A 16,402-nucleotide genomic window follows, 5' to 3' on the forward strand; every position below is an offset into this window, starting at 1 on the left:
GCTACACAAAATAACCGACGTCTTTCAATCTCTATTTTTTTCTACTCGTAACAAATTTTACGCATGTGATTTTTCGTGCTCGACTGTGCAGATTTGCGAGCACGGAGGCGGCTGAGCGCGGTTGTGCTCGTCAAATGTGAGTGACTGCTTACTGCCTGGATGCAGCAGCCAATGATATTTCGGCAGGGTGTGTCCTTCAACCTCCAGTGGGATTCATAATAACGCTCCCACACGAGTGCTACTCTGAAGAAGTATATTATGTGTCTCTTGCAGGTTCTTGGATACTTCCAAACAGGCTATTGGAATGCTCTTCATCCACTTTGCCAATGTTTACCTTTCAGACCTCACTGAGGAGGATCCCTGCTCGTTGTGAGTCAACCCTTTGTATTATATACTTATAGTATGGTAATTTCTCGTGTATAATGCACACCCATGTATCATGCACACCCCCTAAGTTGACCTAAAAATTCAGGAAAACCCTTCTACCTATGTATAAAGCATTTTTACAATGTATTATTTACTTCTTCCCATATGATCAAAACAAGAATTACCTATTTTTTTCAAATAATTATTCTCAAAATAAACACTTTGTTTGCAAATATAATACTTTCGATTTGCTTGCTTCTATTTTGTAATTCATAGGCCTACATTTATTTAGTACATAAGAAAACACACAGTTGTCCTCACGTTTCATTTCCCAGGGAGAATTTGTAAGATGTGAAAACATTTAAACAAACATATTTAAGGAAATCATGAAGGGCCAGGCAAAACACATTTAACTAATGGGATTCAAATTAAATTGTCAAACACTTTAGTAAAGTATTATTTTTTTTTAAAAAAAGCATAACCATAGGCAAATTAACGCTGATTTTTGTAAAGTTGTCATTTAAAAGAAAAAAATCACACAGTCTCCCAGGGTATGTAAACTTACGAGCACAATTATTCACATTATTCAGCAATACGTACTCTTGACATATTGTAATGAAAGTGTAGGCTACACTTGTTTCATAACTGTTAGATAGCGGTGGCCGATTAGAATGAAAATGTACACCTTTCCTCTAACCTCAAAATGGCGGTGGCGTATGAGAATGAAACCATGCAACTTTTTCACAACCTCTAGGTGGCGGTGCAAAAATGTGTACCTTTCTCATAACCTCTAGGTCAAGGGTGCTCAATACGTCGATCGCCAGAGGCTGGCTGCTTGAAAAGTAGATCTAGGGCTAAAAATGTCTGGGCACCCCTGCTTTAGTTGGTTGTGGCATATTGGAGTGCAAGTGTTCACCTTTTTCATAACCTCTAGATGGCAGCATACATTTCCAAAATGTGAAAGTTCTTTAAATTTTTCCCTATACCTATTTGTAAAGCGTACTACTATTGGCGATTAACAATTTTGTTGGGGAAAAAAACATTATACACAAGAAATTACAGTCATACTGTACACTGTATTGTAACACTGTGGACATAAAATTGGCCATCTAACATCATCCTGGCTTGAAGGCAAACTGCAACCAATGATTTGTTTCCTAGATACCTCATTAACTTCCTATTGGATGCTTCTCTGGGCATGTTGTTCATCTATGCTGGCATACGAGCCGTTAGTGCAGTTGTCGAGTGGAGGCAATGGGAGTCTCTCCGTTTTGGAGAGTACGGTGAGGTTTGTGTGTGCGTTGTGTGTGTCTCACCACATTATTTTAATGCTGCAAATGTCCAAAGGAGGGCAGCAATAGTCACTGTAATGCTTGTGTCGGCCTGGAATGTTGCAGAAATACATATAATGACATACACGTTTATAAAAATACTCAATGACTATCAGTTAGTTAGTATCTACTGTGAACTATTAAATTAATGGACAATTAATTTGATAACCAGTCAATCATCAGGAAACCTGGTTTGACTTCATATTGTCCACATCCTTGGTATTTCAGTGGCTCAACGGTAAATATTCTCCACTTTTTGTAGTCTTTCAGGAAAGCAGACTTATCTTTTCTTTTGAGTCATAATAAAACATTTGCAAACATCTAATTTTACTTTATAGACTAAATAACATTTTTCAATTTTTCTGACAGATATTACGAACCAAATTAGTAATCAATTTACATTTTCTGTGCTGTCAAATTTAAATAGTCCTGTTTTTTAATAAAGGGATAGAAATTAAAAATATTTTTATATACGATTAATTAATAAAAAAGATCAACTATCAAAATAATCGTCAGTTGCTGCCCTACAAAATAGCCTCTGAACCACAAATGTACAGGTATGTCCTAAATGCAATGACAAGAATTGCAGCAAACACATTAAAAATAATATGTACTGTATATCTGGAATTTCTGTATTTAATGAAAGTTAAAAAGACTAATATTGTCAATAAATAATTTCCTTGTAATATGGCATACAGTGCCCTCCATAATTATTGGCACCCCCGGTTAAGAGGTGTTAAAAGCCTTAAATTAATTCAGTGTTTATTGCAGAAGAATACTGTCACACTAAGAATTTTAGGAAAATGTAACCTTCAACTCAAATGAATTGTAAGAAAATTAAAAAAAATCCCTTACAAAAAACAATTATTTTTCATTAAATCACCTGTTCCACAATTATTGGCACCCTTAACAATTCCCAGGAAATAAATATAATTGAAGCATTTTTGTCATTTCTACAGTAGTTTACGTTTACCAGAGTATGCAGGAACATTTAATTAGTAATTCATCACTTCGTGTTTCCCCGGGATATAAATATGACATAACTCAGAGGCCATTTCTCTTGTCCACTCTTAAACATGGGAAAGACAAAGGAACACAGCATACAAGTGAGGCAGATGTGCGTTGACCTTCACAGGTCAGGCAGAGGCTACAAGAAGATTGCCACTCAACTGCAGCTGCCCATATCCCTGTGAGAGGAATAATTAAGAAGTTCAAAACAACTGGAACAGTGGTAAACAAGACTGACGAGGACCCATGTTTATTTTGCCACCACGCACAGTGAGGAGGATGGTAAGAGAATTCAAAAGATCTCCAAAGCTCCCTGTTACAGAATGACAACAAATGGTAGCATCCTGGGGTCACAAAGTCTCGAAATCAACCATCAGGCGCTGTCTACACACCAACAAGCTGTTTGGGAGGCATGCACAGAGAAAACCTTTCCTCACTCACAATCATAAACGCAAACGTCTGGAGTTCGCCAAGCGGTATTGGGGCTTCAACTGGGACCGTGTGCTGTCGTCAGATGAGCCCAAGATTGAGCTTTTTGGCAACAAACACTAAGTGGGTCTAGCGTGCCATGAAAGATGCGCATGCTGAAAAGCACCACATACCTACTGTGAAGTATGGGGGTGGGTCAGTGATGCTGTGGGGCTGTCTCGCTTCCAAAGGCCCTGGAAACCTTGTTAGGGTGCATGGCATCATGAATGCTTTGAAAAACCAAGACATTTTAAATCAAAATCTGTTGCCCTCTGCCCGAAAACTGAAGATGGGTCGTCACTGGGTCTTTCAGCAAGACAATGACCCTAAACATATGGCCAAATCTATACAGAAATGGTTCACCAGACACAAAATCAAGCTCCTCTCATGGCCATCTCAGTCCCCAGACCTCAACCCCATTGAAAACCTGTGGGGTGAGCTGAAGAGGAGAGGACCCAGGTCTCTGGATGATTTAGAGAGATTTTGCAAAGAGGAATGGCTGAAGGTCCCTCTTTCTGTCTTTTCCCATCTTGTGAAGCATTATAGGAGACGATTAGGTGCTGTTTTGTTGGCAAAAGGGGGTTGTACAAAGTATTAACACCAGGGGTGCTAATAATTGTGACACATTATTTTATGTCAAATAATTATTTCTTTATGTGAGATTTTTTCCCCAATGAATAAATGCACTTGTATTGAAGGTTGGATTTTTCTCTTTTTTTCCATTAAGGTCCCATATCATTTAGAAAAAAAATAGAAGCTAAAAAACACATCTTAACCAGGGGTGCCAATAATTACGGAGGGCACGTGACATACAGTATATCACATTTAACCACTAAGTGACAGAATGCTCTATAAGCTCTTTGAAAACCTCACTTTACAACTTTGTCATGTGATTGTTTTACTGGAACTGTATGGCTTAGAAGACTTCAGACGAATATTTACTCTAATAAGAACTTTACTATTGTGTTAGCACAGATTAGTGATAGACTGTGGCGCATTCCAATTACAAATTCAGAGTACTTGCACATAGTATCCACAGGAGTGAAACTTTTGAACTGAGGAGACCGTATATAAAGAAGCCCAAATTACCTTACTGTGTTTTTATATACTTCTGTGTGGCGTTTAGGAGAGCCTATACAGTGCACAGCATGGTTGGGTCAATGTATTCTCTACATCCTCATCATGATGTTTGAGAAAGTCCTTATCATGCTGGTCCTCCTCATCCCCCAATGGAAGAAGGTCAGTATTATTTATACAAACCCGTATTCCCATTGAGTTGTGGCAGTGTGTAAATACGTAAATAAAATCAGAATGCAATCTTTCACAAATCCCTTTGAACGAACAAAGTTTTAGCCCCCCGGCTTTTGTCTTGAGATGTTACTTTAATATCTCCATTCATGTTCTTTCTTCATGATGCCCATCATTTTATCAAGAGCTCCAGTTCCTGCTGTAGCAAAACAGGTTGGACATTCCCCTGATAGATATACTTGTTTATGCGTATAATTGTATCAACAGATGAACGTGGCACCTTCAAGAATCTGTGAAGAAGTTGGATAGGATTAGAAATGAGCTCTTTAAAGGGACAGCCAAAGTTGGATATTTTGGAGACAAGGTTCGAGAGAGCGGACTACAATAAAGAAAATAAGTATTTGAACACCCCAATATATTGCAAGTTCTCCCACTTAGAAATCATGGAGGAGTCTGAAATTCTCATCATAGGTGCATGTCCACTGAAACAGAGAATCTAAAAAGAAAAATCCAGAAATCACAATATGATTTTTTTTAATGATTTATTTATCTTATACAGCTGCAAATAAGTATTTGAACACCTGAGAAAACCAATGTTAATATTTGGTACAGTAGCCTTTGTTTGCAATTACAGAGGTCAAACGTTTCCTGTAGTTGTTCACCAGGTTTGCACTGCAGGAGAGATTTTGGTCCACTCCTCCACACAGATCTTCTCTAGATCAGACAGGTTTCTGGGCTGTCGCTGAGAAACATGGAGTTTCAGCTCCCTTCAAAGATTTTCTATTGGGTTAAGGTCTGACCTTCATATGCTTTTTACGAGCCACTCCTTGGTTTTCCTGGCTGTGTGCTTCGGGTCATTGTCATGTTGAAAGACCCAGCCACAATCCATCTTCAATGCTCTGACTGAGGGAAAGAGGTTCTTCCCCCAAATCTCACAATACATGGCCGCGGTCATCCTCCCCTTAATATAGTGCCTGTCCCATGTACAGAATAAAACACCCCCAAAGCATGATGGTACCACCCCCATGCTTCACAGTAGGGATGAGTTCTTGGGATGAAACTCATCATTCGTCTTCCTCCAAACACGGTTAGTGGAATTATGATGAAAAAGTTCAATTTTGGTGTCATCTGACCACAAAACTTTCTCCCATGACTCCTCTGTATCATCCAAATGGTCATTGGCAAACTTAAGACGGGCCTTGGCATGTGCTGGTTTAAGCAGGGAACCTTCCATGCCATGCATAATTTCAAACCATGACGTCTTAGTGTATTATCAACAGTCAATTTGGAAACGGTGGTCACAGCTCTTTTCAGGTCATTGATCAAGTCCTGTCATGTAGTCCTGGGCTGATTCTTCACCTTTCTCAGGATCACTGAGACCCCACAAGGTGATACCTTGCATGGGGTTCCACTCTGATTGAGATTGACCGTCATGTTTAGCTTCTTCCATTTTCTAATGATTGCTCCAACAGTGGACCTTTTTTCACTAAGCTGCTTGGCAATTTCTCTGTTTTCCCTTTCCAGGCATGTGGAGTTGTACAATTTTATCTCTGGTGTTTTGGACAGCTCTTTGGTCTTGGCCATGTTACAAGTTTGAGTCTTACTGATTGTATGGGGTGGACAGGTGTCTTTATGCAGTTAACGACCTCACACAGGTGCATCTGATTCAGGATAATACATGGAGTAGAGGTGGACTTTTATAGGCGGACTAACAGGTCTTTGAGGGTCAGAATTCTAGCTGATAGGTGTTCAAATACTCATTTGCAGCTGTATCACAAATAAATCGTTAAAAAAATCATGCATTGTGATTTCTGGAATTTTGTTTTTAGATTATCTCTCTCACAGTGGATATGCACCTACGATGAAAATTTCAGACCCCTCCATGATTTCTAAGTGGAAGAACTTGCAATAAAGCAGGATGTTCAAATACTTATTTTCTTCGCTGTATATTGGTAGAAGGGTACTGAGGATGGAACTGCCAGGCAAAAGAGCGAGGGGAAGACCGAAGAGAAGGTTGATGGGTGTTGTGAGCGAAGACATGAGGGTACTTGGTGTGGGAGCGAAAGATGCAGGAGATGACAAAAAATGATGACATGCTGTGGTTAACCCTTAACAGGACAAGCCGAAAGGAAAAGAAAAAGAAATGTACATACGTAGGTGGCCAAGCCAGGACCAAGGTCTTATACTAGCTATGCACGCTTTTATGCTTTGTAGTACGTTCATTTTCATACATATACAGTTGGTAAATTGTTTACTTATATCTATATTTTATGAGATTGAAATAAACAGTTAAAATGAATAATCAGACTCTTGATTGCTTTTAAAGGAGGACTTTGTCCAAAATTTCTATGTACAGTACACCCTCCAATCTGAAGTTCTATTATTGTTACATATATTTTGGACATTAATTAAAAAAAAAAAAGAAAATAAAGAACATTTTTAAAATCCAAGCAAAATGTGGATATGTGGCACCTTTCACAGCCAGACCCGGAAAAAACGTCCTTGAGCCCGCCCCGTGACATCACCGGGGTTTAGGCTCTGTCTGCCTCAGAATATCCCACAGAACATTGCATCAAAGGAGCGACCAGAAAAGAACCGTGTTGTCTACTGACAAAAATCAGTAAATAATGGAACTAGCTTCTAGTATTCTTGTCTTTCTTGTCACACAATAATGTGGTTGTGATGTCTAGGTGTCGTTCCAACATAGAATTTATTTCACTTTTTTATTCATTCATGTACGAACTCAAATTTTGAAATGAAAAATGTAGTCAAGATAATGTGTCAAATTATTTCCGAAGTAGTAATGTGGTTAAAAATGTGTTGAATGTTGGCCCCTAATATGAATGTCATTATGTTGCTTGTATACAGTACAAACCAGCAAAGAACTGTAGTCATTTGCTACAAAACCAATATTGTTTGGACATGAATAGCATGTATGTAAAAGTTGGTTCATTCTAAATAAACTTCAATCACGAGTGTATGAGTGTATAAACGAATTTAACAGAGTATTAGTCTTCATATTAATACATTATAAATATATGGCATGATATCCTTCGTAAAAGCCATCTTCTTCAGGGAACTTTTTTTGAATGCAATTCACCACACAAGATGGGATATACACTGTACATTCTTTACATCTATACCAACTCCTCAGAAAAGCATCAAACACATCAGAACGTTTGAAACATCAAATGTCATTAGCTTTAGCTTCTTAGCCGTTAGCTGTAGCGTTTTGATAGTTCATCTTCGTCCGTATTTCTTCCTACTCTGACTTTCCTCCTTTTTCCACTTTTATTTTCGACACTGTGCACGATTCCGTTTACTCCTCGTTGCCAATGTAATGTTCGTGTTCTAAGTAATTCAGACTGAGCGCTGTTAAGGACGTTAGCTGCTGCCTGCTGCTACATGACAACTCACTCACGAATGCCGACTGATCTAAACCAACTCCTTATATATAGGCATTAAACACATCGAAACATCAGACGTCATGTCATGATCGTTACAATAGACTGTTTTCGACTGCGTGACTACATCTGGGACACCTGGCCATGGTGGATGGGTTCACTCTACTGACGCGCCATTCACTGTAATGCTTTTGCATACAGACCGGAGTTACAAAAATGTTCGTATGACTGTTAAAAGTGATGCATGATGGCTGAAAACACTTTGTAAAGTTATCGGGGCTCATTAGATGTTGTTTCAAGAAACCGTTACGACAAGAAGTGTGCTTTGATCGACAATATTGACCCATATGCCTTGGAGAAACACAAATAGAGCATACAAATGTGGGCGTCGGTAACCTATCCAGACATTGTCAACTATCTCTTCTTCTGGACAAGCCCTTATACCGTGGCCCAACTAAAGAATTACAAAGGTCTGGAGGTGTACAACCAATTCATCAATGGGTGGTTACTGTAGCGCACAATGCAATTTAAATATGTACCGTGTGATTACAGTCAGCATTGTGTTAAATTATGTTGAATATACTAATGAAACAAGTGTAGATTATTATTTTTGTTTTTGTGACCGAGAGGGAGAGAGAGAGAGGTTCAACGGGGACGAGTCCCAAGGGGAGCCCACACCTCTTTCTCCACTTTCATGGCTACATTTTTAACTCGACTCACGAAACAACTAGCGGTGCGGTAACTCATTTTTTGGAAACTTATTATAATTAAACGGAAAATACAGGTTTTGGAGACATGCATTGCATTCACACATGAGTCCTCTTTCTCCTTCACAGAACTTGGTTGTTGCTAAGTACGTGTGAAATTCTAAAAGGTATCCAATACTTACCAAGAATAAAATCCTCCGAGCAAATGCTGACATAAGGGAATGACTTGCCTGGTCAATCAGTTCTGCTAATACGAGACAGCTACAGTTGTCGCCGTTTGGTTGATAACTGGTCCGTTTTCTCGCACTGGTTCTTGATCACAGAAGGCAGTCAAAAGAAAGACACTTTACAACGCCCGTTTGAGCAACCGGTAACATAGCAGTGCACTCCCATTTATATGCGTTTCTGAAATTATTCCTGCTTAGTTAGTTTTTTACGCGAATTGACTAAACCAAAATGGCGACCGCGTTCTAAACCTAAAGGTGTGTGACGTCAGTTGAAAACAGTCTATAAGTAAATTGTCTTTCGAAACGAGCCTGTCTGGAAAATATCCACGGTCTATAAATTGGGACTGTTGTTATTGTTCATCGTCAGCGCCATGCCCCCTCGCCAACATGTCAAGTTCCTCCTGTGTGTATTCTGGCTCAAACGCATAGGCTTGCACATTGTACATTGTTATTTTTGTTTTGTTTGTTTATAATTTTTCACAAAACTCGACCACAGAATGCCAGATAGTGGACATTCTCTGTTCGGTGAAACGTATCCACAAGCAATGGGGGGTCAGAACAGGAAGCAGTCCAGACGTGGCAAACAATGATTGGCTGTCAGTTTTTCAGCCAGGGTCATTGGAATGTCTGAGCGAGAGAGGAATTTCGATAATACTTCTCCAATTTAGTTTCTTGGTGAACTCTCTGGTTAATTTTGGCATTAAAAGAAACACTGAACTCTCATCTACTAACTTTTAATGTGTGCTCCCATTCCTATTATTTTCGACAAAGTCCTCCTTTAAATACCTGCCAACATACATTTTATCCAAAGAAACTCTTAATTCCAGTTGACAATCATAGTTGTATCTGAATGGAAAAATAAAGCATGAGTCCTAGATCCTCTTTAGTTGATGTCAATTAATAATTTGATATTCATATCGAGTAATGGATTCTATACACTATACTTCTGGGTGCCCCAGTCCTGACGATGTGTTGTTACTCCTCTGTAGTTTTGTTTGTTTACAGAATTATACAACTGGCCTAGTTTTCATAAAAAGAGGATTACTGTATGGTTCCATGGAAGAACCCATTAGGTTTTGGGACTTCACCCAGACTTTTAGAATTCTCCAGAAATATAACATGTTCCTTGGTTTAGGTTTATACTGTACAGAGTGCCCTTTGAGACTTGATGTTTTCCCAAGTTAGGAGCTAGGTTACAGGCAGTCTCCCTCAAACAAACCACCTCATTCAGAGTCAATTGGCTCATTCATTCTCATCTTCCCAGTTACCTGGCTGTCAACTTGTACTTGAACTTTAAGCTATTTCTTGCGTCATGCCTTAATCGATTTGCGAATGCTTACCCATCTGAGAGCTCTACAGAAAGTACAGTATTGTAGTGGCACACAGATATATGAAGCTAGTGCCTCATAGTCTAGGTTCAAATCTTGGCTGGAGCCTCTCTATGTGGGGTGATTATGGTCTCCCCGTGCTTACGTGGGTTTTCTCTGGGTACTCCAGCATCGTCTCACATTCTACATTCACGTGTCAGGCATAAGATAGTGAATGTCTCTCTTGTGGAGCAGTTGAAGTGCTACTTATAAGATTTTATGACCATGTGTAGTTATGTTTTTCTGATGACATCATATATAGTTCCTTTGAGGGCAATTATAACAATGACGTGACCTGATGTTGAGTTTGATGTTAAATGTTGTGTATGTTTCCTCTATGAACTGTATGTTTGTTGTTCAACTCTGTGTTTGAAATATTTGTTGCAGCTGGCGCTCCTCAACCCCATAGACAATCCTGACTTGGAACTGGCCCTTGTCATGCTCATCGTTCCATTCTTTGTTAACGTAAGTGTGGCACTTCTTTTTATGTTTGTATGGAGCTAATTTTCAGCTCTTTCACACCGTTTTACTATCTTTCCATTACGTATGTACATTTAAAGAGAAGAGTATATCTTTGGTAAAAGATGTACAAAGAACTTAATGAGACTTTCCCATGTTGACTACAGGCCCTTATGTTTTGGGTGGTTGACAATTTCCTTATGAAGAAGCACAGGACCAAAGCAAAGCTGGAGGAGCGGGAAGAAGATTCACGAGGGAACGGCAAGGTGCGCTACAGACGAGCTCTGTCCCACGACGACTCGGAGTCAGAGGTTAGTGTCCCTCGTGTGAAGTCAAGGTGGAAAAAACTAACAAAATACAGATCATAATTCACGTTTTTATCATATGGGTTTAAGGGAGAAGCATGCATTGTAAACATGCATTATACATGGGTAGAAGGGTCTTCCAGATTTTTTTTTTTTTAAGTCAACTTCAGGGATGCGTATCATTCATGGGTGCACATTATTCATGACAAATTTCGGTCGTCGTCGTCCTCCCTTTTTGATAATAATACTTGCCATAGGGTGGAGTATCTTAATAATAATAGCCAATAATTGGTGGCATATGCTGCATTGACACCGGGTGCAAAGTGTATGTTCGTCTACGGGATTCAGCATTGTTGCTGTTGCTCGTCGGTAGCTGTGGAGACGGGTCATTAAACTTGGACTTGAGTCAGACGAGTAATGAATTAGATGACTTCACACTCGACTACATTGCGTTTTGTATGGCCACTACAATTTCTTCCCACATTACAAAAACATGCATGATAGGTTAGTTGAATAGTCTAAATGGTCCTCGGGCTTGAAAGTTTATGTGAATTTTTGTTTGTCTAAATGTGGCTTGCGACCAGTCCAGGTTGTATCCAACCTCTCTCCCATTGTCAGGTGGGATAGGTTCTAGCATACTTGTGACACTAGTGAGTAAAAGAGGCAAAAAAGATGGATTGTGCAAGTGGACAAAATGTGTTTGGTGGTCAGTGTACTGTATGCATCACTGGTAAAGCTTGCCGTTACTATGTCAATGGTTAAAGCACTCCACACAATAGGCTTCTTGTGTGAGTCGCTTCATAGGGGCAGAAAGCCTGATTTTACCACAGGGCCAGTGGCACATTGGATAACACGTTTTTAAGTACGGATCAAAAGATTCAAAGTTTGACTCCTGGCTGGCTCGGTGTTTTTATGGTGAATTGGTGACAGTTACATAAAATGCTTTGAGTCAGTGATCACAGTCCATTCTGGTGTATGTTTTAAGCATTTTTACTTATAAATGAATCAGTACAAATCATTTATTAGCAGTACAGGCAGTGTTTGGTTTTTACCTTGTACGGTTCCCTCCAAAAGCATTGGAATGGCAAGGTTTTTGTTTGTTTTTGTTTCAGATCAAAAGATGAATATGTGTGTGTGTTAAATAGTTTGGGACAGAAGAGCAAATTTTTTTGAAGCCACCCACTTTTCAAGTGAGCAAAAGTATTAGAACTGAGATGATTAAATTAACAAACTGAATAACATTTGATAATTAAACCCAACTTGCAATAACTGTATCAAGCCTATGACCCATTGACATTACCAAACTCTTGCAAAAGGGAAACAGATTCTCCTTTCTGATGGACCTAACAGCCAGATGAACAGGAAGAGGTAAATTTTATTTTTTATTTTTTTAAAGTGGGGAGGGAAACTTTTCAATACAAAACTCTCGAAAGACTAATCAAAAATATTCCTGGGCAAAAATTAAACAGACCTAAAGTTAAATTGTCCTTTTAGGACTGTCTTTGTGTGTGCCAGTGTCATCAGGGTACGACGAAATCGTGCACCTGACAAAGGTTCAGCTTTGTTTGGAACACATGATGCAATTAAAATACATATTTTTGTAACTATTTTATTTATAATGAATTATTCACGATTAATGTAATAAAATCCCACCCGTAACTTTTATTTACGGTTTTTGTTTGGGCAGACGCGAATGCATATCCATCACCAATTGGTGCATTTTGATGATGTCAAGCCTTCTTTGACGGAGTATGTATCTGATCTGTGTGAATATATTGTAATCGCATTGGCCGATATCTGATATACGTCAGATTTTTTTTTTTCTATCTACATTTGAAAGAGCAGAAGGAATCTAATCTCATGTTTTTATGTTTTGTTTTGTTTTGTTTTACACTGCTGTGGCACCTGTCCAGATTGTGCCACTTAAGAGCCCAAAAATATAGAATTGTGCCACTTCAATCCTCTAGTGTAAATCCAGAAGATTTACCATTACTTCCTTATCAAATCAGAAGAAATTGTTAGATTTTCTAAATAATGTAATTAAACTAAACTCTGGGATGGCTTCGAACTCCCCCGCAGCCCTGAATAGGACAAGTGGGATAGAAAATGGATAGATGTTGTACAAGATGTTGTACAATTGTACAAGAGTAAAAAAAAAAAAAAAAAAACTTAACCACCGTTAGTAATAAAACAGTAAAGTACGATCTTAACAGATGATAAAAAGACGTCCATTCTCACCTTAGCTGAGTCACATATCCCTTTTTAACACCACTCAGTATTAATGACAATGTTGATTGATTTCAAAATGTTCCCACACATGAGCTTATAATGCCTTGCTTATGTCGAGCTGAACTTGGGGTTCACTTTTAATTCTCTTCCTCCCATTCTCATTTTCTTTCAGATCCTTTTTTCAGCAGACGATGAAATGGATGAGTCGGACGAGGACGATGTTCGGCGCCTCACGGGTCTGAAGACGATTAAAAAGAAGAAGCTGCGCATGGGTATCCCCGTTTGACTGAGTGCCTTGGTCAAAACTGGGCCAGCAACAAACATTCCCTCACTTCCTCTGCAGACAACTCAAAAATCCATTCAAAAATAGGAACCCCTTTAATGGCAGTCTTTGAAGTACCCTGAATGATTCCTGGAGGTTAAACACACCTGGATTGTTTTTTTTTTATTTGTTGGATATTGACATGAAACACGTGTGAGTGTGGTGTGAGTATACTGGGAAAATACAGTCCATAATGCTGGGCTAATTCCGATATGTGAACTGCTGTGACGTCGTGTCACCGAACTAATCTATGACCGTAGAAGAGGAGTCACCATACACCTTCGTTCTGTCTTGTGTATTCTTTTTACGGATTTCATTTGTTTTCTCCTGTTGATGTCCCAACCATTTTATTTGTGGGCCAAAAGGTTGACTATGCTTTGCTCCAAAAGTGTTCTTTACCCATAATTCTTTTGCACAATTGATCACATTGTTTCTCTTTCCTTCGGTGTTTCTTTGGCACTGCCACGTGCCAGAGTGACATTACCAGCAAGTCTTTTGTTTGCTAGTTTTGATGTGATTTTGTTTAGTTTAACCAGACCTTTGGATGTTCAAGCATGATGGGGAATTCAGGAGGCTCGGATATGTAGAATGTGATGAGCATAGACCTCGATACTGTTAAGTGACTGTGGACCAAACAGTTGGGGAAAGGGTGTTGTGTGAAATGTATTCCTGTGTGATTGTGTTTGCAGTTAATGTGAATGATGCAGCCCTTTAAAGTAAATGGAGCAACATATTAACTGTGACTGTGATGATACAGCACAATTGTGGACAATTTCACGGTAGCACGAAAAAGGGACTGTATTTGAAAGGAGGAAATCTTTGGCATGTTTATCTAGACCTTGACAAGGAGATGGATTGTTTGTTTTACATTTTGCAAAATTATTCAGAAAAGAGGGAACGATAGTGAGATATCATTCGAATAGATTCCCCAATAAAGAATTGTCCCAATATCAGCTCCTCATCATATTTGAATGGTACCTGGGGGTTGTTGTGATGCAGTAGCACCCCCTCAAATGATTGTATTGTAGTACAAACCCAACTCCAATCAAGTTGGGATGTTGTGCTGTGAAAAGGTATTTGCCCCCCTCCTGAATTCTACTTTTTTGCATATCACACCAAAGGTTTCACATCATCAAACCAATTTGAATATCACTCAGAGACAACCCAAGGAAACACAAAATGCATTTTCTAAATGACAATTTTATTTACCATGAGGGTGAAAATTACAAACCAATCTGGCTTGATGTGGAAAAAGTAAATCCTGGCTGATTTTTGATGTCATCACATGCAGTACCACCACCATCAGACACGTTAAAATGCCCTACTGTATCGCGAAACTTTGCCATAATTCAGATAGAAATAATCAGAGGAAAGCTCGGTGGCAAATTCTGCCCAGTAAGAAAAAGAAACATTTAAGGACCGAGTGGATAGCGAAGTGTGATCGCCCTGAGCCGTACGACATATGCACAGTTGTATTTGTGCGTTTATTTAAGACCAACACTTTTAGAGTACAATAAGTCTGAATTCTTTTAAATAACATTATTATGATGTTGCTAACCAGTGATGACAAAAGTATACCTCTTACTATTTAATGCGACTTCTTCTCCTTGCATACATCATGCAGGCGTTGAGACTTCCATCCATTAATCGTGAACGTAATTCAATTTGATTTGCCATCATGTTGGTACGATGCTGAACAGTCCTTGCCGACAAAGGCATGTCTTTTATTTGTTTGATTATCTTGTCTTTATGTGAAGTTGGAAAAATGTTGATTGGCAACGTCGAGTACGAATGCTTTGGCATACTGCCCATCTGATCACAACAGAACACTCTCTCTCTCCACAAAGGCTGTCCATTCTTGTTGAAAACTTCAGTACTCCTCATATTTTTTTCTTTGAGCGACCTTTGTCAAAAGTTTCAATAATTATCGTTCTGACACGATCAGCGTTTGACCGTTCTGCACCTGTGGTTAGTTACCCAGTCAGACTCCGCATCATTCCCGTTCGAAAATCCATCCAAATATTCATCCTTATTTAGAACCACAGGTTCCAATCTGTATGGACGCATTCCTCCGTCTTCCCGGTCAACCGATACTGGTATTTCTTCATCAGATTAGGATAAATCCGAGAAATCAGTGCTGTCCGTGTTTGTGTTTTCCTTTGTTTGAGCACAGGATACATCACTTCCTGTTTTTTAAGTAATGGGACTTGCCAAAATGGAGGCCCTCGTTAAAATTCGTAATTTCCAATAAAAATCTTCTAAAAACACCATTCAATGATATCGGATTAACCTCATATTTTCAAGGTACAGCATAAATGACATGACCTATCGGATTAAGGCTTTTCTTTGTTCAGTGGAGTATTCCTTCACATCACAAAGTCACTGACTAACTGCAAATTTGGGAAAGGAATCAGGGTTCATACTCAGTCTGACCAAAAAAATTTAAGGGCTTTTTAGGGGCATTCTTAGGGGCTGACATGAAAAATTTAGGGCCGACATGAAAAAGTTAGGGCCATCGTGGGAAATCAAGAGTAAGGAAAAAAGACTCACCCAATGGTGCCATCGGCTGTTCTTGGTTCATCAATGGTTTCAGTACCTCAGTACCTGTGACAGTGATCACCTGTCGCCCCTTGTCGTAGTTCTCATTGATATGACCATTGTCAATGTCTTCACATAATTACTTCACATAACAGTCTACAGAAAAACAGATTCTAACTACAATTCCAACTGTATACACAAATGTCTTCTACTGATCTCTGTCTCAGCACCCCTACTCTAGCTCCTTGAGCCTACCCAGTGCCTCCTCTATTTGTTGCTGCAGAGGTGCCAAAGTGGCTCTCTTGTCCTTTGCTCTGCCTCTGAGTGCATTGGCCTCGGTGATAAACCTCAGATTCCTCTTTTCTTCTGCCTCCTCACACAGCCTGTCAGCCTTCTCAATAAGCGTAGATATGTCAGTCTCTA

The 16,402-nt window shown here is 39.2% G+C and overlaps 1 protein-coding gene across 1 annotated transcript in view; it reads left to right on the plus strand.

The window, feature by feature from the left end:
• stimate (STIM activating enhance) overlaps nucleotides 1–14,391 on the plus strand; it is a 31,845-nt gene extending 17,454 nt beyond the window's left edge. Inside the window, exons 3-8 of the mRNA XM_061831283.1 lie at nucleotides 274–369; nucleotides 1,528–1,649; nucleotides 4,300–4,412; nucleotides 10,514–10,591; nucleotides 10,753–10,896; nucleotides 13,292–14,391. Of these exons, the coding sequence (XP_061687267.1) occupies nucleotides 274–369; nucleotides 1,528–1,649; nucleotides 4,300–4,412; nucleotides 10,514–10,591; nucleotides 10,753–10,896; nucleotides 13,292–13,405 (667 nt within the window). The 3' untranslated portion in view covers nucleotides 13,406–14,391. The remainder of the gene's footprint in view (nucleotides 1–273; nucleotides 370–1,527; nucleotides 1,650–4,299; nucleotides 4,413–10,513; nucleotides 10,592–10,752; nucleotides 10,897–13,291) is intronic.
• Nucleotides 14,392–16,402: the final 2,011 nt, after the last annotated feature.

Source organism: Syngnathoides biaculeatus, chromosome 10 (genome assembly GCF_019802595.1).
Source record: "Syngnathoides biaculeatus isolate LvHL_M chromosome 10, ASM1980259v1, whole genome shotgun sequence".
Classification (NCBI taxonomy): Eukaryota; Metazoa; Chordata; class Actinopteri; order Syngnathiformes; family Syngnathidae; genus Syngnathoides; species Syngnathoides biaculeatus.